We start from the raw sequence: 27,267 nt of genomic DNA on the forward strand, positions 1-27,267 counted from the left end.
ACATATACCTACTGGAACTTTCGTTACAAAAATGTTGTCCTCGAGTTGAAATATTCATATGTTATTTTGGCGGGAAAATATAGGCTGATAGTCACGCGACTTGGTCGAAATCTAAAGTTAAGAAATAATTTCGTTCATATATACTGAGAAATATCCTGTTGTAGATCCTTAGCTACTCTGAAATATTAACAATCTCAGAACCATGTCTTCACATACTTGCGGATGCTATTTCAATTGACACTTAAGATAACTGTTTCTTATACATGTTACAGGCGTTAACAGTCTTTCTTCAGCAACCGCATTACATGGATGTTTCTCTACAGCAGTTTTATTGTATCGACGCTTTGAAGCCTGTGCATCCACTTTCATTTTGTAAATCCAACCTTTCATGTTTTGCTACTTCATTGTAGTGTTGGTTGTATCATAGGGCAGGACTTAATTCCCTTTCTGTGTATCACTTGTGCGCAGACTTAAAGACAAGAAACCCTCCAGAAGGTTATATACAGATACGGAATGGAGACCCGGAAATACTGGTGAAAATATAACACGTACCCCACTGATGACAAACAACAGGACTACGGCAAGCCTCGCTGTCATGCGCGTTTTCACTTTAGCATGGCCGCACTTTACTGATTTTGTCTATGCCATATTCACACTTAGCATATTGCCGTCTACTACGACATGGCCGTCGAGATAGTTAGCCGATCACAGTGGGGAGCACGTCCCGTGTCAGAACGAGATGACATGGCGATGCCTGTACCATACGTTATCTTGCACCATACAGCGTGGCCCGAACGGTGCTTCACCTTAGAAGAGGGGTGTGCTCAAATGAGAAGAATACAGGTAGGTTATTGTTGTTGTACGCTCATGTGTGTATCAAATATTGAGATACACTGTTTAAGCCTGACCACATTATTTGAACGTTACATCTAACCACAACATCGAATAACCACAAACTAAAACCCGGAAGTCGACACCGGGGCTCGGCAGAATGTGGGATACTGAGTACAGAGTGGAAATCTGAGCACAGTGAGTGAGGCACAGCACAGGCACGGACGGAAAACAAACAGCACAATAAAGAAATGAATCTCAGAGAAGTATCGGAGGTGTTTTTGAGATATACAGATATCTGGAATGAAGAACACGTATGTGTTTAGTTTGCCCTTGGCACAACTGAACTGCCCTTTCGCCTACTCGATGTTGTTTAATTTAGGTCTTGCACGTCAACATGTGACCTCATTGGGAGGTCATTGCCCCGTTGACGCCTACTAGTACCTGCATGTATTAATTGTAGGAAACTCATCAAATAACCTTCGTAGTAAGCAAGAAATATATGGTGCCGAACATGTCATACGGTCCATGCTTAATAAGTCTATGTCATTTTGCAAATTCCGCCTTTTTCATCACATTTTATTTTGCAAATCCCAACGAGAATCGAAAGGTGAAGACCCGGGGGTGAAGAAAGCTAGGTCAACATAGTAATTGAATTTGGCAGTTTGATCCAAAGATAAAAGTTTTATGACACTATGTTCCAAACAAGAAAACTTCATGCTCCGTATCCATGGGAACTATGAAGTCATATGATATAGTAATTTCGACATGGTTGAAATTAAGAAAACATTTATATCCGAAGTTGTCTCCCAACAAATCATTTCGTAAAGTATTAATCATGATGTTAAAATCAAGTTGTAATCTAGACGGATGCAAATTTTTGAAAGCTGTTGCTATAGCCTCGGTCCCTATGGCTTCAGTAGGAAAAATGACCAAAACAATGTTGTGAATAATATATAATTGTATGTGGTATCTCTCATCTTTATCTGTCTCTACCTGGCAGCAGTAGCAGGAGTTCTGTGGTAGAGATATCAACTTAGGATCATTGGTATCAACTTGGAGGGTTCGAACCTCCCTAGATCCTCTAAAGTTCGCCACTTTTATTTTATTGGTAATGTATTTTTGAATCAAGAGCTCCTTCACGACCTCTGTAATTCTAAGATTCCTTTTTGTTAGCTTACATTGGTTTACACCCACGTTGTCTAACACTTGGTTGGCTTATAAAAGCTTAATAAATACATTATCAAACAAAAATTATAATAAACTTACACTAATGTTGATGCCTCTATGCACAATTCTTTTCAGTTACCGTGTTATTTGGTGAGCCAATATTAATGTCGGTGAGCTATGGGCAATGAACAGCTCCCCCAACGTTCATCTGCCACAGGTCACCGTTTTTTGTGAACCTAAGGGACGATTCAGAATTTACTTCCAGGGGGGTGGGGTGGAGGATTTTCAGGGGGGGCCACCCATTTTTCCCAAGAAAATTTAGGGGGGACAGACAAAAATACCACAATCTTTTAGGGGGGGGCCAAGGAAAAAAAACATCAATTCAATATTTGCCTAGAATTTCTGATCTCTACAAAAGAGAACCATAGACGCTACCTGGGTGACAGATAAACTCAACATGTTCAGTTAAACTCCTTTAGCTGCCAAATTCGGTAATATTCACAGTGGTTTATTTTATGCATCTATAGCAGTATCTTGTTCTCCTCCCTGAAGCGTTATGAAATGTCCAGTATTTAGCATGTCAATACAAACCATACAGTGAACAGTCAGGGTTGTTTTTGTTGAAAAGAGATCTCAGATCAAGTCCAGACTAGAATTCATTTATCAACAATAACAATGTTCATTTATGTTCACACTGGTATGTTGCTAAATACAGCATTGGGTGTTCTATGTAGTGATAGAATAACAAACAAATGTTGATACACAGAGATGAACATTGAACAAATGCTAAAAATTACAGCAAATGTCTTTTTAAGGTTGGGTTACCTTGTAGCTTGTAAAGCAGTTGAAAGTTGCATGATAAAGAAGTGTTAATTTATGCAAATGTATGCAAATCACCCGATTTCTTGGCTTCTTTTGCCTCCCAATTTCAAAATTTCCAAAGAATTTAACTCCACTCCGGCTGGGTCAAATTTTCTGAAATTTCACATTATGTTTTTTAAATTCTATATAACACAACAACTATCAATTGGTTTTGTTTGGCAATAAAGCTCTTACATTTTTAATAAGAGGCATTTTGAATAAGAGGCATTTTAATTTTGCTGATCATGATTTTAATCAATTATTAGAGTGTCAGTCTGTAAACCCCTACAATTTTAAAATGAGGATGGATAATGCCAAATAAAATAGTTGTTTTTTCTACATGAATACTCTCCTTTCAAGTGAAATATTACATTTCAGAAAATACTGTCTAGATTTTGACTTAAATAAATTTTTATCATTAATACAAAAATTGAGGTTTTTTACCCCAAATATACACCCACTTCATCCTTTGAGTAAACTACTGCTACTGCTACTCTTCTTTTCTGCTCCTTTTTTCTATGTTTCATTCTCATCAATTTTACCCTTTCTAAATTTTTTAAATGTTCTACATAACTTTTTACAGTGCTTACATCTACTCTAAACTTTTTGAAAATAAATTTATAGCCGTTTCATCTTCAAGCTGCTTTTCAGCGAATAGTTTTTTAATGTTGAAAATAAAAATATTATGTATTACTGTCAAAAATATATGGTGAAAAATTTACAAAAGGGTTGATTTTCCAATAATCCTGTATGTGCATCCAGAAGATCATGTGGCACTGCGCCAATGCTATGGTGTCGGATTGTTGAAATATTGTGTACACAAGAAATTTGCTGTAGTCCAAGAAGTGATCTCAGTGTGTATGAGGCTAGGAGAAATGTGGATAGGCTTACACATTGTGTATTGATGCTAATACTTATGTGTCCCATTCATTCTGATATGTATAATCAAAGATTTCACCGTGGCGGCTGGCAGAAAAGGCAAAAAAAACAAATTAACATTTATTGTTTCGTGTCATCTGAAAACATGCGCATCATGACTATTTTAAAATTAAAGTTTGTTAAAAAAATTTGAAATATGCATGCTCTGTCAATTTTGAAAAATACTGCTGACAAAATGTGAATTTTGACTTGCACAGGGTTGTCTGCATTTTAATATGAACATTGGATTGTGAATGGAATGAGCAGAATAAAATGTGAATTCATGTTTTGGATAAGGTGTTTTGTCCAAGAAATGTTCTAAAATATTCCTCAGCATTTTTGCTTTCAGTGGCAGCTACTTGGTTTTATGATAACCAAATTAGAAAAAAAAAGAGAAAATTAAAAACAAATTGGCTTTCACCAATTTTAATTCCTAATGTTTAAAACTTTCACCGTGAGTCTGCAAATATTCAGCATCATCAAATGAAAATGTATGCTGAACGTGTGCATGTACATGTACATCTCACTTTCCAGAAATATCTGGATATCTGCAAATGATGTACCATTAAACTTCAAGATATATATCACTTTGCCAATTATCTGCTCCCTGATTTTCTGTTCACCATTTCTAACTGACATCTTTGCTTGTCTTTGTGTGCATCATATGTATCAGTGAGACATAACGAAAAAAGTATTCATATTTAGTAATTAACTTTTCTTTAGAAATTTACAACCAGATATGTTTATTGCTACCCTTTCCAAAAGTGTGCCACTTGTGTCCACTAGGCCCTACAGTTCCTGCAACTTGTTAGACTAGATATGTCTATAATGTACCGTATAAGCATGCATGTATATATTAGGGGGGCAATGGAAAAAAACAGGAAAGATGAGGGGGGGGCATAGATTTTTTCTATAATTTACTAGGGGGGGGGCCATGGAAAAAAATCACCGAGAAAATAGAAAATCCTCCACCCTCCCCCTGGAAGTAAATTCTGAATCGTCCCTAAGTTCTTTTATTTTGGTAAAGCTAGGATTTTGGTTTACTGATACTTTACACAACTTCCCATCGATGGATAAAGTAAATGCGTAGTTACCTTTCTGAATTACGCCTAAGGACTTCCACATGGACGAAAATAAATGGTGGGATATAGGTTATACGTTCTGTGTCGGTGAAGATGGGCGTGTATACGAAGGGCGTGGTTGGAATACACAGGGTGCTCATTCTATTGGGTTCAACGATAAATCCATCGGTAGGTTAAAACCATGTTCCTCAGCAGTGACTTTCAGTATCGGGTTACAAGGCCTTCTGATATAGTGACAAAAGATTTGCAACGTGACTTTGCAACCAGTGCGCTTTTAAATGATTCAATCCTCATTTTAATTATTTTTACAGCTTTGAAATATAGACTGCGGCCGGAATCTGCGTACATAAGTCGATGCCAGAATCTGTAATGATTTGTAGCAAAACGGAAAAGAATTTCATAAACTTTGATACTTAGTATTGAATAATTAATGTTTCAGTGAAATAATGTTCATTGACATTGAGGTCGGTATACATCTATTATTGCAGTATTATTTGATCAACATTTCTAATAGGTTTATGTATCATGGGCTGCTTTACAAAAGATCTACCGAACCAGAGAGCCCTGGATGCAACGGAGAAGTTTCTAGCATATTGCGTAGAAAAGTAAGTACTGAACATATCACATACAATATAACATGGAACAAATGTGAACAAATATCTGAGATCTTCATCAATGATTTTTATCTTATATTAACACGACTCACGTTTTCAAATTTAGTATTCATCCGACCTTTAACCTGATCTCCTAGGTAACGCAATGGACATCGATGGACATTAAGTGCAGAATTAAACTCTCTTAGCGCCGCTCTGGGAAATGTTCTTTATTGAATGCAACACTTCGTTGATTCGACAATGGAATGTTATACAAACACATTATGACAGGTCATTCTGAATATTTGACTATTTATTCAATCGGCACCAGCAGTATCGGTCGGTCGTGTGAGTAAAATTGGACGACAGAATTTTGCGAATTACTCGGCAACAACAATCACAAGTTAAGGGAATTAAAGCTTGTATGCGTCACAATAATATGTTCTCATCACTCTGTTTTCTACCAACAGTAATAAACTAATACAAGATTACACCCTGTACGGTCATTGCCAAACCAAAATCAAGGATTGCCCTGGCGTTGCGCTGTTTGAACTCATCAAGACATGGCCACACTGGGTAAAGTAAACTTTTGATTCATTATAAAGATGACAACGAACAAATAAACATTAAGATTTTGAAGGAGACATGAATTCCGTACAAAGACCGACAAAGTAATTATGAGATCAGTTTAAATAGTAAACAGTCGGCTGTTTTAAATGTATGCAGTCTTTATGTATTTGGGTTGAACTGATTTCTTTCCAATATCTGATCATTCATATACATCCAAGATTAATTCTCCAAAAACTTATCATTTGAATGGACGGTTGTGCATAGTCTGTGCGCGCCTTAAGTTATTGCAATTTTTACTTTCATGTGTAATCTTTAATTCAATTTATGTCTATATAACGCCCGTATCGGACAGCTTAACTTCATATCGTCTAAAATCAAGGCCAAGATGGTATATTTCGCTACTTCAGATTAAATAATGCACCGTGCGTATCCAGTAATCTTTAGTTTAAACGTTATTTTGTAATTTTTATGTGGCCCAATTTTTGGAATTTATATCCTTCAGAAACCAGGAGAGCACTTCCCGCCAAGCAAATGAACGTAATGTGGACGACGCCCATTCCGACAGTGAAGATCAATGTTTTGAAAATCGTAAATGACAAGTTCACCTGACTCAAGCATTAAAATGTGAAATGTGAAATCAAACTATGCTGCTGTAGAGAAAATTCAAAACTTTAATAATTTACAACGTAATGTTTACGTTGACTGGATTTAGAACGCTAGTATTATTGGTGGGTAGTGATATTTTATGAATTTGTTGTATTTATGACGCTCGCACATTGTATGAAAAAATTACTGAAATTCTAGTCTATTAAATTTTACGATCCAACTATTATATGCAGTACTTGATTTCTGTCTCATTTTTTAAATACATAGGACAGCGTACTACCTTTATCTACAAGATATAAGTAGTATGCCTCTCAAAACTGAAAGATTTAAACCTTTCCAAACTTATTTTAAGGGAACTTTGAACCATTGCCTTTCGAGGGTCACCAGCAAAATTTGGTACTAGCCACACAAGTTACTCAATATTTACCTGCACTTGAAACTCAAAATGACCCTGTCTGTGTTGACGTTATGGGAATAATAAAAAGACAGATTTTCTAAAAAAAATAAGCCAATGAAAGCTTTAGTCAGTCAATGAACTTCAAAATGAACCCAGACAAGTAGTAGACTAAAATAATGTTGTAAAACTTAGAGTCCGAATATCTGCCTCTGAGGTGCATCGTACCTTTACGTTGCAATCTACATGATTCCACACTTCAGTTTAGAGTAAACAGTTTAATGAAAGCTTGATCAAGACGAAAAGTAATATTTTGTTTTACCCATTTGGAGACTTTCAAGATCGAAACGAGTAAGAATGTAGAGTTTCGTTTCTGTTTGTTTCTGTAAAACTGTCATGAGTGAGTGCACTCATGAGCAGCGAATTCCACACATATTGTAAAAATGTCAACATCAGGTAATAAATTATCCGTAGTATTGATTATTCAAACATTCTTTGCACTTCATAAGTACTCTTTTTGTGGGTTCGTTGACAACTATTTCTCAAGTGGCCAACCCCACGTTGCACGATGCAGTCAATGATGACGTCAGAATTTAAAACGAAAGATGTGTGTACGTGTGTTTATGTGTGTGAAACTTAAGGAGAGTAAGTAAGGCCATGGACGTAGGAAGGGGTCATAGTAGACAAAAGAGGAAACCAGCAGAAAAAAGACATACAATTTTCATGACATGCTCAAAGTTTAACCTCTCTGGTTTTATACCATTGGCAATCCGAATGAAAATATTGGGAAAACTAGCCTTGGCGTTAAGTGAGAAACAAACAAAGACGGCATAATTGTGCTTTAAAACAGGTCTTCTCTATTGTTAATTTTATTATCAACAGAAAAAAAATGATAAAGGATATCGCTGACCAATGAAAAAGTGAATTATACAAAATAAGAGGTTCTTTGCAATTTCATTATTTTAATAGGCGCTTCACCCAACACAGCGTATTTTGCTCAAAAATCACTTTTTTGCAAATATTCGTTCAATTTTAATTAATTTGTTAACCTAAGATTAAAATATTGGTTTGTTCAAGTTAACCTTTTAGCTTGTCAAGCAGTTGTAAATTACGTGATACAGAAGTGTTAATTTATGCAAATGAATGCAAATCATCCCATTTTCTGGCTTGTTTTTCTGCTACATAACAAAATAACTTTTTTGTTTGCAAATAAAGTTCTTACGTTTTGAATAAGAGCCATTTTAATTTTGCTAATCATAATTTAAATAACTTTTTTGTGTGTCAGTCTTTCAACCCTTGCCATTTTAGAATGAGGATAGATAATGCAAAATAAAACAGTCATTTTTTTCTACATATACTCTTCTTTCAAGTGAAATTAATATGAAATTTCAGAAAATAACTTCAACGTTTTGACTTAAATTAATTCTTATCGTTACTACCAAAATTGAGGTTTTTTACCCCAAATATACACCCACTTTATCCTTCGAGAAAACTACTGTCGTACTAAACTTTAGAGTCTCTGCTTTTTTTAAAAATATATAGTATTTGGGGGTTTCCTTGTCATCTTTGATGAGAAATATTGCTTTGAAAAAAACTGTGTTGGCAACATGCAACTCCACCGAAAGAAAACCATACCCGATCGCTTCGACCCGTATTGCAAGCAATCGACGTGCCGCGTACTGTGGACTGAAGACGCCAGACTGACCTTTTACCTGAATGATATCGACCGTAGCATCAGACACGCTCTGTATATATATACAGGTCTGTCGATGACAATAAACTGTCTCTTCTCGAGCTGCTTTCTATTCAGCTACACGTTTGATAAAAATTGCTGTAGAGGTAGCACCTGGACATCTAAAGTCTGAGCCAGCCTGTGACGCCAGCCAGTAAGGAAACATGGAATTACTGACTGAATCAGCGGTTATAAATATGGCAGCGCCAGTGACTGTATGTACGCTTACAAGTTTTTTGTACATATCCTTGGTCTGTATAAACAAGATCAATTTTATTTTCATCCTGATGATTCATACCTCGATTTTAAAATGGTTGACATGACAAATGACGCGTACTGCGCGTACTACATGCAGATGGACTTCATCCACTCACATGATCAGAAAGGAAGACGTGAAGTGAAATTTCTATGAAATATAAGCAAATGAGTTCCGAGTATACAGGAACAAGTGTGACCCTTACGTCATCCTGTTCGGGTAGGTACTTCAAAACGACAAAGTCCATATGTACAAAGAAAACTGAACTCCTGTAGATATAGAAAAGATAGAAGTAGCTAGCCAGTCAGAAAATAATTGCTGCACCGCTAGTAGTTAGTAGGCGTACAAACAAGACATTATTAATCTACAGGTGATATTAATTCATGTGGAGGCATCATGGGCCAGTGGCTAGAGCAGTGGACTCACGATCAAAGGATGGTGAGTTCGAGCCCCGGCATGGCTGTGGTGTTGTGTCCTTGGGCAAGGCACTTTATTCCTCATTGCTTCTCCCCACCCAGGAGTGATGGGTACCTGGTAGGACAGAGGTTGTTATGTGTGCGTTTAGCTCTGCTGCGCTTATTGGCTGCACATGTGAGCTGTTGTCTGCTCCCCAGGGAGTTGAGTGGTATAATATTAGGTCCAGTGACCAGGGGTAATAATAATTGTAAAGCGCCTTGATCACATCTACTTGTGGATATGTGCGCTATATAAGAACCAAATATTATTATTATTATTATTATTATGTGTCTTTAGGGATTGATGATGTAAAAGAGATTTAGAGAAATAACTTCAATAAGTTGTGAAATGAAAATGCTCGCGTGTTTCAGGATATGCCGCAGCAGCTTGTAATTGACATACTAATTTTTTCTGACGTCAGTTTTACATGTTTTCATTTTTTAACAAAATTAAGCGATATTCCCGCCACGGCAGGATATAAACGATATTTAGTTACAATGCGCGACTCATATCACAAGCTGCTAGGCAAGTGCCGTATGGAACTTCAAGATATATATCCCCTTGTTGTGAAAGTTGATGTAATGTAGTATGCGCCTCGAAAGTGAAAGACAAACTTTTGCTAATACTTTCCTGAACGAAACTTTCAACCATTCTCTTACGAATTCAACAATAAAATTCGGGGGTCACCATGCAAAATTTTGAACTAGCGAAACAACATTTTGCGATATTTGAAATTCAAAAGGGCCGCCATTCCTGTGTTAACTCTATGGGAGAAAAATTACATTTTGATTTTCGAAAAACTACGACAGTGAAAGTTTTTATTTCTCCAAGAGCTTTAAAATGAGCCCCAACAAGTGGTAGATCACAAAAGAATTGTAGAAATTTGAGAGTCCGACTATCTGTCCCCGAGGCACGTTCTATGAAAACTTCTACTGCAGCAAGATTAATCATCGTATCTGATGCCCTGATTGTGAATATTTTTGACTTATGGAAAGATTACAGTGCAAAAATAATTAAGCTGAATTATTCAAGCAGCGCCCACCAAAGAGGTAATCAGTTCTTGCCATTCCTACACGGACTTTGCGCAACAAAAATTTGTATGCTGATCCTGTGAGTCGTTCGTTAGATATTGCTAGAACAGAAAGATGGATCGCCGTAGGAAATTGGCCTAACAATGTGGGATAACAATGATAAATTTTGTCAATTGAAAGATAGTTGACTAATCACATGAGACAAACGACACATCGGAACTGGCAAGTACGCACTGATCGATGATGTTTAAATAAACAAGTATTTTTTTGTTTTGAAAAAATGAAAAGTTAAAATCGTTAGCGGCGACAGCAGCCTGACCGACGTAACACACTAAATTTGGTCTCTGAGGGATAAAAAAATATTTCATGAAAAAATTACTTCACAGGCTTTGCATATTAAAGATACGCGTGAAATGCGTAAATTTATATTCAAAAATTATATATTTCAAACTTGGTAGCAAATGAAAAACAAACCATAGTGTTTAAGCAATTACAGGTCGATTTATCTAACGAAATTTGCGAACAGTGCAATTTAAATAAAACGTCGTGAAGATTTAAAAATTCGGAAAAATTTTCCATTCTGTGGGTTTATTGACAAAACCGCGCTGATTCTTACATCAATGTGAGTAAAGAGCGAGACTGCATGTACGAATGATGCAAATCTTACAACTCCTGTACCAATGTAATTGTTTGTTGATTGTTTTGTGCCTCAACCAAGGTTGTTGACTGTTTTACAATCTGTGAACTGAACGACCTCATATCTCAGGGGCCCGATGGGATTTCCCCATTGAAATTTTACGCTGAAATTCATGATGATATGGCAGCCTACAGAGTAGGTGAATAAAATCAACGGAGGCAGAAAATATACCGACAGACCAGTTTCCAAAGTAATGAGCAAGAGATTTCAACTGCCTAAGCAACATTTACAGACAAGAATTGGTGTATTTTGTTAAATATACCCGGTAAGTCACTTCCACTTTCGGTTTGTGTAGCTCCGCAATGGAATGTATTATTACGCCGAGTTGACAGTGTGAACCACACCAAACTGAAATGGCAATAAGTCGAAATCGGAAAGTAAAATTCAAACTGTTAGAAGACTGACAATTATATTAACTATCAGTTATGCTAATTACTTACAATGAAATAGCTCTATCCATCCACCGGTTTCATTATATTTTGTTGATACTTTCTTGATTACAGTGGAGTTGACTGTGAGGCATTCTTTTCATTTTATTTTCATTACATCATGGCCGTTTACGGCAGTCGCGCCCTTAATACACCTTGAAACGTCTTGAGACGTGAAGGCAACCATTGAAGGAGACCCAAGTTTGTGTCTACTGTTTGCGCGCAAGTAAATTTGCTTTCACTCGATCTCTTTTGGTCATCAGTCTGTGGAGTCAATGATGAAAACGGGGGAAATAAACGTACATACTGCTTATGCGGCCATTGTCCCCGGGCTGTCATTGTTTTCTCTGCGTCGATACGTCATTACATCGATCGTGTTCGGAATGTTACCAATCCAGCCCAGACACTTTTGAATGCTGCGCATTGTTTTCGAAAGGTTACACGAGGTTAAGCTTCTGTCTCAGAGCAAATACCTTCAAACACTCTTCAAAATACTACACATATGGGTATCGAGTAGCCTCTGGCTTAAGTGCCCAGTTTTCATTCACTACTGTACACGAAAATTTCTCTTTAAACTGCCTTACACTCTCCTTCAAAAATATCTTGGAGCACTATTTGGTACTGTCTCTATACATCTACAAAATTGTTTTTCCTGCAGGTTCCCCTGGACTGAACGTTTAGTAGTCGCTTGTTGAAAATCAATTAAAGTTTCAATTTGTTGCTGAGCAATATTAATGGCGTCGGCTTTGGTCGTTGCCACTGAGTGGTTTCCAAAGACCAGTAATTTTCAAGTAAATTTCGTCCAGAGGGAAACTGCTCGTCTGCTCCGTAAAGATGGGAGGAAAGTTTTCTACACGGTGTTAGAGGCTACTGACAACGAAGAAGAAGATGCTCGTTACCATGGTATCACGTTGGTCGTCGCCGAAGAGAAGCCAGAGGCACAATTTGAGACGCCAAGAATTGATCGGTTGATGTTACACGAGTCGTTCTTTCCTCAACTTAAGGATTGCCATCATGTTGATCTTATCGTCGGTCACGCAACCGCCGATCCGGAAGAAGCCACGGCGAACGCTGCAAGATGTATTCAGCAGGGAGTTGTCAAATTTCGCAAAGCCAAATGTGTCTTCTTCTTCCACACAATTCCAACGGAACTTGGACTCCCTGTCGGCCAAATCCAAGAACTTGAGAGAAATATGTTAGAATTTGGTTCGGTCGGTAGCTTTATTGTTTCAGTTGGGCCAAAGATTTGGAATTATTTTCAAAACAAAATTTCAAAGGATAAACGACAACTTTGCTATTTCCCGTTTGTCGATCGCAAGTTTCTGTTGCTGCCCTTCGAGGAACATAATGTACAATACGGCATTGATGTTTTGTCGTTCTACTCCACGTGTGCACCGACAGAAACCCCTTTGGGAAAGTTTAGCGTGCTAGCCAAAGGGTTCGGAAAAATTTCCGAGCACTTTGAGTTTGACGACTTAAAGCCACGGTGGAGATTCATCGGCGTAAATATTGACTACGAGCGTTTTCAAGAACGTCTCCATAATATGGCAGACTCGCCGTCCCATCTACAGGTCAATACTGGCCCGGTCGAGTCTTTGGATGACTTATACACGGCTCTCCAGCAATGCCAGCTTGTCGTCCACGGACCACAGTCAGATCCTTTCGGTATTATAGGTTTGATGGCGTGTACTGCTGGAATTCCAACACTTGTTACCAGCAATTCTGGTTTTGGTCTATTTCTTAAGAAGTATTTCCCGGAGATAGCCGACAACTTTGTTGTGTCGGTTGGATTGAACGAGTCAGAAGAAGACAGTGATATCTGGAAGAAACGAGTCATGAAAGTGCTACGTAATTATCCAACTGCTTTGAAACAAGCCCAGCGATTAAAGAAAGAAATTAGGAGTAGTGGAAAAGAAGGCGTGATCGCGAAGTCACAGCGAAACTTCGGTCAACACTGTGCTCAACTTGTCAAACAAGGGGGTGTGATTAAGAAAATAGGTAAGAAATTGGTTAAAGTTACAAGCTATCATCCATGTCATTAAATGAAAAGGCACGGTCGTGTACCGCAACGTATTCCTTGAAGGGTTTCACATTGATCCGCGTAGAAGCGTTCCCTGATATATGTTCCAAAATAGAGGAATCTCTCATTCGGGCCGTGTTGATAGAGGTCCTAAATATTCTGAAAAATTCAAAGGAATGTTCATATTAAAAAAGATTCTATTAATTCATCTTGATATCTCAAGAAACAAAGGAAAACAAGATTTTTGTCAACTAGACGCTAGAACATTATTCAAAACTTGGATAACGTCATTTAGCTAGTCAATTGTGATATACAAGTACTGCTAATTCATCATAAATTACTTTTACAAGTATCAGATCTCTGATGTATCTAGTTTCATAATTCACTGTTCATCAAATGCATGTTTGTATACAATTGAAGATTTCATCATAATTTGAATATATCACATCGGATCATCCCTAAGAACACGTCCACCAAAGCTATCTGACGAGAAGTTTTTTGAGAATAAAATTTTCTGACCAAAAATGGCAATAATTGCCAAAAAATAAAAATTGCAGATTTCACCATAAAGCATACAGAAATGGAAAAAAAACCCAACTCCGTTGATCACTGTGGTTTTGAGTCGTCAACGAACCACCTTTAAAGGTCACACACTTCCATTGTTGTGAAAAAGAAGTTAGAGCCACGGTCCCTCTATACAGGGACCGTGTTAGAGCCCTCTGGTAGTTTAATAAATCTGTGATCTTTTAACAGAATTCACTTTAATCTCATAACTTAACCGATGTTGGAAGGGTCTATTGCTAGATCTCAACATGGACTGTGTGTATTTTGTTGTTTCAAATGATTCACCAAAACAGTGCAAACAGATAGCAGTTGCTTCCTATTAAATCTGCGTCACAGTCACCTGATTTGGTGAAAACAAGTTTTACTGCAGCCTTTTAACTTTTTGTGAGTGGTACCCTTATGTTGAGGACAGACAACTAAATACCATTGCTTGCAGTACCATATAATTTTGAATAACACATTAAGCTATCTCATAACTTGATGTGTGCATTAGAATAAATTCAAATAACAAAAGTTTGTACGCCAGTGATGATTGCGAGATTATTTTGAGTTTCACAATTTTTTAAATCTTTATTTTCTCCACAGAACCTGACGTCAACGAAGAAAGAGTAAAAGAGAAGAGTGGAAAACATGATGAAGTCGTTTTAACATCAAAGAAAAGAAAACTGGGTAAGCAATCTGCTGACTCGACAGTGTCCATAGAGTAGAACAGAAACTGAGTCAAGCGACTTGAAATGCAGAAGTAAAAATTGAGCTTGGATGTTCTTGTGTTTAAAATGACGAGATTTTGTATAGTAATGTAATGCTATTCAGTGATCATTATTAAAAGATAACATTATGTTTTTACTGAACGACGTTTTGTGCTACGTTTTGTCTGGTTCTTACTGAGCCATTTGGACAAGAGTACAAATTGATATAATGTACGTTGTTTTGGTGTACGGAAACCCATTTTCTGAATGTCTTTCATTTCTAAACTTTGTCCAGAAGAAGAAGAAAATATAACTTTCCCCCCACCTTTGCAAGAAACTATTCAAGGAGTGCAATCACTCATATCAGAAACGACTGAGTGTATTCAGTCAACGTCCACTGGTATTCGTCATCCACATCAGCAGAAAAGTAAGGGTAAACTCTTGGTTTCATACGGACCTTTTTTATATTACCTAGGTAATTTACATTATGCCGGAGAGAAAGAAAGTCACTCAAAATGTAGATGTTGTCCTTTCATTTGAAGTCAGTGAAACCATAAATCGAAAAAGTTTTACACAAAAGAGTTACATTCACATGCATGAATAGAAAGTATAACCTGTGTTAAGTACACTCCGCTAGACCACAGAGTAATATCAGACAGAGTGGCAACAGCTATTGTTTAAGGCGTGAAGCGGTTACGTAAGCAATCCATGTTTGCCTCGCCTCACGAAGCTCTTGGCTCTCTTTTCCGAAGAGTGCCGACCATGCACCCTTCGGTAATTTTCGGATTTTCACCAATTGTTCAGCGAAAGTATGTTCGACAAAGCTTGTGTTGTTGTTGTAACCTCCACAAATGTAATAATCTCCACAAATGTAATATCAACCACAATTGTAATAAAATCAACCACAAATGTAATAAAATAGTCAACCATTAATGTAACAACCCGCAACCACAAATGTAATAAACAAATTAACCATAAATGTAATAAAACTCAACCATAAATGTAATAAACTTGAACTTGCATATGTGATCATTTGTTTATCAATGCCCTGAGTAAATAATAACTTTAATAAGACTAGTGTAATGTTATTGCATACTTTCCTGAAACTAGGTTTCCTTTCCGAAACACAGAATAGAATACTTTGAGAACGATATCAGAAAACGGCGAGGTACTGATCAAACCGTTAGATAATGGAAGTGGAACAGCAGTTCTAGACACTGATAATTACATAATAAGGAAGCGTCAAAATAACTCGTCAACCAGTGATACTACACAAAGTTTATGACAGATGACTCAGAACAAATAACAGAGAAATATACAACCTTATAACAGAAACTTACGACACAAAACATGTTGACGAGTGTAACCTCCACAAATGTAATAATCTCCACAAATGTAATATCAACCACAATTGTAATAAAATGCACCCATAAATGTAATATCACCCATAAATGTAACAAAAATCAACCATAAATGTAATAAAAACACCAACCACAAATGTAATAAATGGTAACCATAAATGTAATAAAAAAATCACCCATAAATGTAATACTTATCAACCATAAATGTAATAAATCTATTTTGTCGTTGCAATTGAGGAATTAGCCCTTAAATATTGATCTATGTAATAAGGAAAGCAACTCCACACATTATTCATTTCTTAATTGTTTGCGTTTAGTGTGTTTTGCATATTTGAAAGTGAATTTTACGTTTCCCTGTTTTGTGTACAGAACTGATTGGCCATACACACAGCTGTAATCTGAATGTCAGTGCAGTCTCTACTCCAGAGTGGGGAAGACTGTATAACACTACGATCCTTTAACGCCGTTTTTTTCGAAAATTGCCGTACTTTCTTAATCAATCGCCTCAAATTCGTATTCAGAGGATAAATTGTGTTGAATAATCAATAGATTGTCTGTATTCCTATGTTGTCCCACTTTAAGTTTGTTCCTTCACTAGGGATGCCAGGATGTCTAATTTTGTTCTACTGCGTCAAGGTAGTGTTCGTATTGTTATTTACTAGATTGAAATATATGTTCTCGTCAACATGTTTTGTTTCGTAAGTTTCTGTTATAAGGTATTATATTTCTCTGTTATTTGTTCTGAGTCATCTGTCATAAACTTTGTGTGGTATCACTGGTTGACGAGTTATTTTGACGCTTCCTTATTACGTAATTATCAGTGTCTAGAACTGCTGTTCCACAACCATTATCTAACGGTTTGATCAGTACCTCGCCGTTTTCTAATAGCGTTCTCAAAGTATTCTATTCTGTGTTTCGGAAAGGAAACCTAGTTTCAGGAAAGTATGCAATAACATTACACTAGTCTTATTAAAGTTATTATTTACTCAGGGCATTGATAAACAAATGATCACATATGCAAGTTCAAGTTTATTACATTTATGGTTGAGTTTTATTACATTTATGGTTAAATTGTTTATTACATTTGTGGTTGCGGGTTGTTACATTAATGGTTGACTATTTTATTACATTTGTGGTTGATTTTATTACAATTGTGGTTGATATTACATTTGTGGAGATTATTACATTTGTGGAGGTTACAGACGAGAACATATACCGGTATTTCAATCTAGTAAAAAACAATACGAACACTACCTTGAACACTGTAGAACAAAATTAGACATCCTGGCATCCCTAGTGAAGGAACAAACTTCAAGTGGGACAACATAGGAATACAGACAATCTATCGATTATTCCACACAATTTATCCACTGAAGACGAATTTGAGGCAATTGATTAAGAAAGTACGGCAATTTTCGAAAAAACGGTGTTAAAGGATCGTAGTGTTATACAGTCTTTCCCACTCTGGAGTACAGACTGCACTGACATTCACATTACAGCTGTGTCTAGCCATGGCCAATCAGTACTGTACACCAAACAGGGAAACGTAAAATACACTTTCAAATATGCAAAACACACTAAACGCAAACAATTAAGAAATGAATAATGTGTGGAGTTGCTTTCCTTATTACATAGATCAATATTTAAGGGCTAATTCCTCAATTGCAACGACAAAATAGATTTATTACATTTATGGTTGATAAGTATTACATTTATGGGTGTTTTTTTTATTACATTTATAGTTACCATTTATTACATTTGTGGTTGGTGTTTTTATTACATTTATGGTTGATTTTTGTTACATTTATGGGCGATATTACATTTATGGGTGCATTTTATTACAATTGTGGTTGATATTACATTTGTGGAGATTATTACATTTGTGGAGGTTACAGTTGTTGTCGTGTTGTGCTGATCGGAATTGATGTGCTGGCGAAAACGGAAGTGTTTTGAGCTTCAGGAAAGTGGGTTTTACCGTTTTAAAAATTCCTCTCATATTTTTATGAATATATAATGAGTGTGTTTGAACCAAATTTGAAAGTCTTTTATCGATACTGTCTGGTTTTACTCAATGGTTTACGGTCAGTCATACCGTCTTTTACACGTGCGCCAAGAAAGGACATGTTTATGAAACTGCTGGCGTGTTATGTTTTGATTGGCGTGAGGCAGTGTTTCTGGCCTGAGAGCTCACAAAGTAACTATGGTTGCTACGCGACTGGCAGTACGATGCCATCTCGTCGTATGTTTCGCATAATCTCGTGTAATTATCAACCACAAACCAAGCCTCCAAAAAGTTTAACACCTTTTAAGCTCATTTTAATATGAAAAGCCAATAGTCTACAGAGACAACAATGGAACAAAAGGCATGCAAGTGTTGCCACTCTGTCTATGATATTACTCTGTGGCTAGACTACAAAACACTGGTAAAACCTTACATTTACACAGCTTAAACTATACTAGACTGCAGAATACAGCACTGCACAGCTCCAACGTAGCACTGTAAGACATTATTATGTATCACACACCGCTATTCGGTTGTGTTGGTTTTACTTCGCTGAATGGTACAATTCACCGAACATATTACAATCAGAAAAAAAAACAAATTTCAGGTGTATCGTTTTACATCGCACTGACCAAAACAATGTGACCCAAAATGGCGCTATTAAAATGTGTATACTACCTTAATATTTATGGCCACTTAGCCCGTTTAAAGTCTCTTCTGACAACTTTAGTTTCGCATATAATTAAGCTTAGGGTTTGTCCAATGTTCTTCGATTTACCTATGACTTACTAACACACACGCTTTTGTTGATCAATTCGTCGTTCTTGCCGTCTGTTCAGGAAAGAAGGACGAAATTCATAACTCTGCTGTGTCCGACATAGAATCAGCTAACAGGTCAGAGCAAACTGCAGGTTCGTCGCATAACAAGTGGCTTCGTCAACCACGTAAGTTTCTGACATTTCATTTTTATATGTATACACACATGATGACGAGCATTCTTTTGTACAATCTTTCCTGCACATTGCAAATTTTTTCATTTCCCGATTAGGCCGAGAAAAAGTAATTGTGCTGTTCCGATAACCCGACCTACCCTATTTTTGACCTGCCGACCCTAAACTTTTAGAGCTATATAAACACAGAAGTAAAATAAGGAAGAAAAATCCCATAAAATCACGCATTTATTACCTGGCATTTGATTTTTGCTTGAATGATGATGTCTTTTATGTTTTTATTTCTTTTATATGTATGATACGTTTTTGTGGAAATGTTGTGGCCAGTGTTTGGTAGCTCTGAACCCCTGAAAATGCATAACTATACTTAAAAATGAAAATATTTTGGAAAAAAAATCGCTGCCAACCTACCTACCCTATTTATGAAAACCATGTTATCGGAACAGCACAATTTATTTTTTTGTAGCAACAACGAAGTCATGTCACCCTTGCTAGGTAGCGTTGTTTGGTAGATATTCAAGTATCATTTGCCGTCTGTAATTATTGAAATCCTCAGGAGAAATCGGAGTCCACGTCAACCCAGACGAGATCATATTTAACGAAAGAATGACAACAGAAGATGTCATTCTCAGAACAAAGGCATACATTTCCAGACGCATATTCGACAACGTGAGATCAATGGAAGACATTCCATCGGCCATGGAATACGCAGAGAGGATTGGAATCATTCCAGACGCATATTCGACAACGTGAGATCAATGGAAGACATTCCATCGGCCATGGAATACGCAGAGAGGATTGGAATCATTCCAAAGGCAACACACCCTAGCAGTCTTATCGCTGTGTTTGAATGCACGACTCATGAAGCACTGGAAACATTGTGGAATGATAACAACGGTGGAACACTGAAGAGAGTTTTTGAGAAAGATATAGTTACGGAAAGAGTCTTAACTAACTTTAATGCCAGCACCATTTCATTGATAACTACTATAGAAACGTGGCAATACCAAAAGTGTGCACTCGAGATAAAATATGGAATTAAAGGTAAAGAGTATTTTGAATAGAAGTATGTTAGATTGGAGCAAGAGGTTATCATGTACTGAAATAATTTATTCAAATGAGGAACGTCACTAGGAGTATTATCAACTCTTTATATGTAAGAATTCTTAATTGTTTCAATCACACTCTTTCAGATTGTGTGTGTAATACTCATTCGTTATTTTAATTAATCTATGTGTGTCATCGGGAGACATAGCGGCGACGTGAGACACAATTCAACCTTTGTGTTGAACTTAGCCTTCAAAAGAAAACAAACAAAAGACAAAACAAAAAACTAAAACAACAATCCCCAAAATAACCTGTTGATGAAATACCGTTCCTTCACTGGATTATTGTTTTATTAGAATACTCCCCAAGTTACTATGACAACGGAGAGGAATTGGAAGAATATGATGACAGTTTCGAGATTTCCGAGCGAATGGTAAGTTGATGCTAAAGCAGGTGACAATCACATCCACTCAAAAATGTGTAAAGATAGGCAGTCTATCAGGCTGGGAGAATAATGGGTACGTCAAATACCCTCATTTCAAAAATAAACATTTGTGTCGAAAATTGAAACGGTGCATGATAATTTTAGAGAAGTACTATTTAAGACATTCGGAAGTGTCCTTGCTTGAAACACGGAAGATGACTTCTCGTCTTGGAATATTTATCTCTATATCTCTCTTTTTGTTTTAGTCGGAGAGTTCAGAGGAAATCCGTATGGCTGACGAACTTGCTTTTGGCTCCTTGTTTGGAGACGACCCTGAAGAAACGATGACCTCTGTGGATGGTGAGGCAGCATTTTTAGTCTTACAACGGCAGTTTGTTGTGGTTGACTGTAGCTGTGTTTGAAATTATTTCTCACATTTCCATGTTTTTTCCTCAGATCAGCCATCCTTGCTGTCCATTGAGTGTGATGGAAAACATCCTCCGACATTGAATCCAAAGGTATACCTCAGTGAGGTCATCGGTGGTTTCGATGAGATTCGTCCGACAAGTCCATCCACAAATCTGAGCAAGTATTTAGGTCTTGTCAGAGTGCATCAAGGGCACAGATTGAAGACACTCCTCAAAAGAAAACCACCGATACTTGGTCTGATTGGAATCAACAAAGTTCTCGTCAATGGAAGTTTGCAGTCTTGTCTCCGAACACAAGACGACGAGGAACGATTTGACATCAAAGGTTAGTTTTTATACACAGTGAAAAAAAAGCACGTGTACATGTGAAGATCAGCGGACTCCAACCTATCGATACGAACTAAAACGGTTTTCCTGTAGTCCGTTATCTGTGTATTTCTACCCTAACCATAACCATAAAGACTCCCTAGCGGTCACAGGCGATTGACAGAATCGCTGTTATTTTAATCGAATACCCGTGAATAATAATATTTTACAAGGTATCCAATTTTTCTTTTAAATAACGAAATAAAAGATGCAGAAGATCAGAAAATAAACATTCAGGAAGTAGAATGTTATTCGTTGGTTCATTAGACTGCTGTGGTATTTTTTAGTATTGCACTTGCGCCATGCACAAGTATTTTTCAATTTGGCAAAGGGAGAGCACATAAAGGAATGCTCCATGACATCAGTGAAAGTCATCAAAAGTTTTACCAGAAACAAGTATAACAAGTTATAGTCAGGAACGGAGCACAGACTGAAGCATACTGTTTCTGTATTTGTGTGCGCAAACTAAATATTCGCCGTCTTTGAATTTTTGCAGAGCTACAACACCAGATGGATATCTACGGATCAGATACCAGGTTCCTAGTCGATCAGAAGTCTGAGAGTTTGGTGGTAAGAGGTTTAACTCCGTCAGTGAATGTAACCACAGTTGAAGACTATGTTCGCGTCGTCGACCAGCTTGTAAACAGATGGTTGGATAGTGCATGCAGATTAAAAAAGGAAAAGGCAGAGCGAGTTATTGCAAATAACCTTCTTCATTTCGCCAACGATCAAGTGCGCACGCTTGAACAAAAAGTAAGAATGGGAAGTGATGACAACATAAAAATATCACGAATAGTCACTCAGCAAAATCAGACAATCTCCCTCTTTGAAGAAAGAATGAGATCATTGAAAACACACATCTCTCAAAAGAAAGAGGAGGGGGAGGGTCTGGTTGATACCGATGAGTTGCTGAAATATTTGGAAGTTGAAATCCTACAGATGTTGGACCTACCACAATCCTCAACAGAAACACATCAGCGTTTACAGACAGTGGAAATGGCGTCCAAGTCTACACTTTCTGACACAGGTAATCATATTCCCAGTGCTGTGACTGCGCTTCGATCAACCATGCTGTCTCGTTTGCGTTTGAAAAAAAGACAAAAAATATTATTCTGACACTCTTTAGAGGTAAATATTTACACTGTCCATTTTGTTTGCATTGCAGGCACTGAATTACCGAGGGAAATGACCTTAGTTGGTCCAACGGATATAAAATCTAAATCCAAGATCAGGAAGGTCTGTATTAATTATCTACAGTCCTTCTATAATCGAATCAATGAATATTCTCATTGTACTATTAAAGCAGTCGTTTAGACATACGATATTTTGAAACTTCTGTAAATTTTCTATGACTCGGATACCAAATGAGTTTTATTGATAATGTATTTCACCATACTGTTCAGAATTGGTCCGATATTCTCATTGCTGCTGTAAATAAAGACTTGTCAACGGTAATGTCACTGATACAACAAGGCGAAGATGTTAACGCTGCAACGGAGGTCAGTTTTTTTCCGCTTAATACTTTCTCGGGGCCTCATATGTCTTTCAAAAAGGAGTCAACTACAGCAGCATATCAGAAACGCATTGTAGAATATTGAGTGTAAAAATTGTCCCGAAGGCGCATTCTATGCTATGAAACTTTACTTTGTCTCGTCTAATACTGTTTTTGACTTCAAATAGTACGTTTACCGTGCTCAGGCCAATCAATTCTTACAACAGTACTAGAAGAAATCACCGATTCTACCATTGTTTTAACCTAAGTTTCTAGAATGTAATTAAGATAGTTTCCCTCATGGATGGTTGTCCTAAGGTAATTAGTAATATATTATGTAAGACAGGGCACATTTCGGTTGGCCTAAGCGTAAATATACTTGCGGTAATGACAAAAAATAAACCAGACACTCAATTGATTTATGCTCTTTATTGTTGTGTTATTTCGACCTCTGAACAAAATCACGATTGCGTCTTTCAGGATGGTTATACTGCACTACACATCGCGGCAGCTGCCGGTGATTTAGACATGGTAAAATGCGTTGTTGAAGGCGGTATCGATAAAGATGCTGGTGAGAAGGTAAGATGACTATGTCTTCATGACACAAAGATACGTATTCGAAATCCAACAGAAAATATACGTAAACATTCATAAACTGTCTGCTCAACTTCGCCTTTGCATTAAATGCCAAGTGATCTTGCGGTTACTCTCTTTTTGCATCGAAAGTTTGACATGCAGTTGTTTTCACATGAAATTTCTTCTGTCTCATACTAACAGCTAAAATGGACAGCTCTCCATTTGGCGTCATGGAATGGTCACTTAAATGTCGTCAATTATCTGATAGATGCCGGAGCAGATAAAGAAGCCCGCAATGTGGTGAGTATGCGCAGGAAGATCTCATGGCAGCTATAGCAGGCAATTTTGAATTTACCATCTAGAATTTCCCATCGTCAATATATGCATCTTGCTAGCTAGCTAGGTCGGTCGGTCGGTCGGTCGGTCGGTCGGTAGGTAGGTAGGTATCTGTTCTATTCGTTCGCCCGTCAATATACACACAATCGGTTAGTAATTAACGTGTGATTTAGATTTTAGTTTCACTATCGGCGTTTAGTTTTTGAAATTGAACGTTTACATTTCCCTGTGTAGGATGGATCAACAGCTTTACACTGGGCAGCAAGAAATGGCTACGTTGATATCGTCAAATTATTGATATCGAAAGGTGCTGACAAGAATGCAATTGACAAGGTAACTAATTACCTCTTTTATATGATTTCGCTCGAAAGATATGAATCAACCTTGCAGAAATCTTAAGTAAGAGAGATTAAGAGAGAATGACTCAAATTTATCCATGAGTCGTCAACCGATAATAAGTCAACCAATTGACAAGAAATGATTCAATTCGTCACGCATAACCTGGTAGCATTTACTCTGTGAATATACCATTACAGAAACGCAGAACGCCCCAACATTTTGCAGCATTCTATGGCCATGCAACGACTGTCAAAACATTCATCGATGCTGGTGTCAATAGCGAAGCTAAAGATGTGGTAAGATGACAATCCTAATTTCTTTGTAATATGATTATGTTCTTGACTGCTGCATATGATGTCAAAATATTTTCATTTTGAAATTCAAACGGACGAAACCGATTATTGTAGTGTAGAATGGCCTATCTATGAGAATTCGTATGCTACTTTACTTTATTATTGATATTCCATTTGAAAGAATATTTACACACACACACACACACACACACACACACACACACACACACACACACACACACACACACACACACACACATATATATATATATGTGTGTGTGTGTGTGTGTGTGTGTGTGTCTGTGTCTGTGTGTCTGTGTGTCTGTCTGTTTGTCTGTTTACATGTATAAATGATTCATGGATCCCTTTTCCTGACTGATAGAGTGAACACACGCCACTGTATGACGCAGCCGAGCAAGGAAAACAAGACGTTATCAATGTTCTGACAGATGCTGGGATTAACAAGGAAGCGACAGCGAAGGTATTGTCGGAAACATTTACAATATTTTCCGACATGTCCGCAAATGAAATTTTATGTTTAGCTAAATAGAAATAACGTCGGAATGAGTAAACTTAAATGTCTATGACAGACGAAATAATACACATTTCAAACAAAGTCAATGGATTTTTTGCGTATGATTTGAAGGCGCTCCGATGAACTTCCTTCGTGTAATGAATTGCATCCATTATGATCAATGATAACAAGGGCTTCTAAGTTTGTAAGTTTTCTAATTTTGCTCAATATTCCTGCAGGATAAGTGGACCCCTCTCCATGCAGCAGCTGCAAAGGGTCATGGGAAGGTCACCAAACTTCTCATTGATGCCGGTTCCAACATGGAGGCTGGAACAGAAACGGTGGGTAATTTTACATAGCTAAAAAAAGGAAGAAAATGGTTTGTTTCTCATCTTCGCGCGCGTTGAAGTACACTAGCGGCGTCAGCCTTTCTCATGTATGCTTAAAAATACAGTATTTGGCAATGAACAACACAAGCAAATACGTCAATGTCAGTAGGATCAGATGCATTCAGTGTACCGTACTGAAAAGTGAACTTATCGTCAGAATAACCACTGAACGTAAACATTCCCTGATTGTTAGTTTCGTGTCGGTATCGTTTGACTGTTTTGGGCTGAAAAATAAAACAACAAAGAAAATGAAATGAAATTAAACACGATCACACCATCACATGATTTTGTCAGAGACTCAGATTGAGAAACGAAACCACTTACTCTTTTAGCCAAGAGATGCGCCCTCACCGGTCAACTGAAACATTAGAGGTAACCTCCAACCTCCATGTCACAAAGGACATTTAAAGAGGTACATATGAGCGAAATGTTCTGAAATATCAATATAGCACACTGTATGCAATTCCTAGTTCTCTAGTTCAAAATTCAATCAATGGAGTCTGCGCATAATACTGATATACTTTAAATCTGTTCAGTATGAAAACAAAGCAAGAAGAAGTTCTAGCCAAAACATTAATGTTCTTAATGCTCTCACCAAGAACTTTCCATTCATTTTGATGTTATGTTACCTGATTTAAATTTCCCTCACGTGTTTCAATTAATATATTCATTGAAATCGGATTCAGAGAGCTTTTTTGAAAAGGCAGGAATGATATCTGATTTATGAACTAACTTGTTATTACAGGATGGATACACAGTTCTACACGTTGCTGTTCACAAAGGACGAGCGGAAGTCGTTCAAATTTTGCTCTCAGCTGGTGCCAACAAGGAGGCTAACGCAAAAGTACGTTATGTTGTTTGTTATTTAAGAAATCTAATTTTTTTTCAAAATGGAGACTATTGATGTATCTCTCTGCTTTAGACTTTCAGTCTATTCTAGCCAGTGGAAGAACATTGACGCTCTAGTTTCTGTATGAATCATTGACGGTCTATGCTCCGTTTCTCCCATATCGTATATTTCAGAAATATACTCTTAACACTTTAGTATTAGGTTAGAAAAAAAACATTTATAAAAAAGGGAAGGAAAAGAAGAGCTAACCTGACGCAAGTCCGTCCTATAAAATGCGCCGATTGAAATCGTTGACATGACACATACTGCAGCATGCTTGGCATATTTGTTTCACATGATGTATTGTAGGATGGTTACACACCGTTACTGGTGGCATCGGAGAATGGTCACGTGGTTGTTGTGAAAATCCTCGTAGAAGCTGGTGTAAATGTGGCTGCCTGTACTTTAAGTGTAAGTTTATAGAAACGTTTTTTAAATTTATATCTATTGAACCTTAAGACGTAAAAAATGTTGTTCATAAGGAAAAACTGAGAGAAATCAGTACCTCACTGTTACTGCCATCGCTTTGTTCTACAAGTAGCGAATACATTACAAATTATTTTAAAAGCTTGTCTGGATGAAATGAAATCCACTCAAAATCAAATGTAGAGATGGCATACGCCCGGCCTAGTGAAGCGACAAACAGCCAACGAAAGCAGCATAAAACAGATAAATGTAGACACGTCACCATCTCTACATCTGATTTGAATCAGATTCCATAGACTTATCGGACAGTTATTCAGAAAATTGAGGAAATATATTTGTTTACATTATCGGACCTTATTTAAGATGTGTTTTACTGTTTAAATGAGATTATTTTACTGTACAGGACAATCACACGTCACTTCATCTAGCAGCAAAGAAGGGACATAACCAAGTCGTGAAAATTCTTGTGGAAACGAGGATAGACAAAGAGGCAAGAACCAAGGTATGTACTTTGACATGAACCTCGTCGGACTAACG

The 27,267-nt window shown here is 37.2% G+C and overlaps 3 protein-coding genes across 3 annotated transcripts; all 3 read left to right on the top strand.

Annotated features, from left to right (window-relative positions):
* Positions 1–556: 556 nt before the first annotated feature.
* On the top strand, positions 557–7,138 carry LOC139143221 (peptidoglycan-recognition protein SC2-like). Its single transcript, XM_070713373.1, has 5 exons — positions 557–843; positions 4,895–5,030; positions 5,377–5,467; positions 5,926–6,031; positions 6,528–7,138. The coding sequence occupies exons 1-5, from the start codon at positions 682–684 to the stop codon at positions 6,558–6,560; spliced, it is 528 nt and encodes a 175-aa protein (XP_070569474.1). The 5' UTR covers positions 557–681; the 3' UTR covers positions 6,561–7,138.
* Positions 7,139–11,006: 3,868 nt separating this feature from the next.
* LOC139143225 (uncharacterized) lies at positions 11,007–19,964 on the top strand. Its single transcript, XM_070713375.1, has 6 exons — positions 11,007–11,462; positions 12,284–13,623; positions 14,795–14,878; positions 15,194–15,325; positions 19,101–19,205; positions 19,768–19,964. The coding sequence occupies exons 2-6, from the start codon at positions 12,360–12,362 to the stop codon at positions 19,962–19,964; spliced, it is 1,782 nt and encodes a 593-aa protein (XP_070569476.1). The 5' UTR covers positions 11,007–11,462; positions 12,284–12,359.
* LOC139143224 (receptor-interacting serine/threonine-protein kinase 4-like) lies at positions 19,859–27,265 on the top strand. Its single transcript, XM_070713374.1, has 16 exons — positions 19,859–20,255; positions 20,615–20,691; positions 20,949–21,042; positions 21,139–21,435; positions 21,973–22,503; positions 22,642–22,712; positions 22,880–22,975; positions 23,449–23,547; positions 23,746–23,844; positions 24,115–24,213; positions 24,417–24,515; positions 24,895–24,993; positions 25,266–25,367; positions 26,161–26,259; positions 26,614–26,715; positions 27,134–27,265. The coding sequence occupies exons 1-16, from the start codon at positions 19,970–19,972 to the stop codon at positions 27,248–27,250; spliced, it is 2,367 nt and encodes a 788-aa protein (XP_070569475.1). The 5' UTR covers positions 19,859–19,969; the 3' UTR covers positions 27,251–27,265.
* Positions 27,266–27,267: the final 2 nt, after the last annotated feature.

This window comes from Ptychodera flava, chromosome 11, assembly GCF_041260155.1.
Source record: "Ptychodera flava strain L36383 chromosome 11, AS_Pfla_20210202, whole genome shotgun sequence".
In the NCBI taxonomy this organism is placed as follows: Eukaryota; Metazoa; Hemichordata; class Enteropneusta; family Ptychoderidae; genus Ptychodera; species Ptychodera flava.

Bases quoted from the DNA above. Each gene is read 5' to 3' on its own strand.
- LOC139143221 (XM_070713373.1), top strand. From the start codon at position 682: ATGGCCGTCGAGATAGTTAGCCGATCACAGTGGGGAGCACGTCCCGTG. The intron at 844-4,894 runs GTAGGTTATTGT...ATTACGCCTAAG, and splicing joins CTCAAATGAGAAGAATACAG to GACTTCCACATGGACGAAAA. The intron at 5,468-5,925 runs GTAAGTACTGAA...TTCTACCAACAG, and splicing joins CTAGCATATTGCGTAGAAAA to TAATAAACTAATACAAGATT.
- LOC139143224 (XM_070713374.1), top strand. From the start codon at position 19,970: ATGGAAGACATTCCATCGGCCATGGAATACGCAGAGAGGATTGGAATC. The intron at 21,436-21,972 runs GTTAGTTTTTAT...GAATTTTTGCAG, and splicing joins GGAACGATTTGACATCAAAG to AGCTACAACACCAGATGGAT. The intron at 24,516-24,894 runs GTAAGATGACAA...CCTGACTGATAG, and splicing joins ATAGCGAAGCTAAAGATGTG to AGTGAACACACGCCACTGTA.
- LOC139143225 (XM_070713375.1), top strand. From the start codon at position 12,360: ATGGCGTCGGCTTTGGTCGTTGCCACTGAGTGGTTTCCAAAGACCAGT. The intron at 14,879-15,193 runs GTAAGCAATCTG...AACTTTGTCCAG, and splicing joins ATCAAAGAAAAGAAAACTGG to AAGAAGAAGAAAATATAACT. The intron at 19,206-19,767 runs GTAAGTTTCTGA...TGAAATCCTCAG, and splicing joins CAAGTGGCTTCGTCAACCAC to GAGAAATCGGAGTCCACGTC.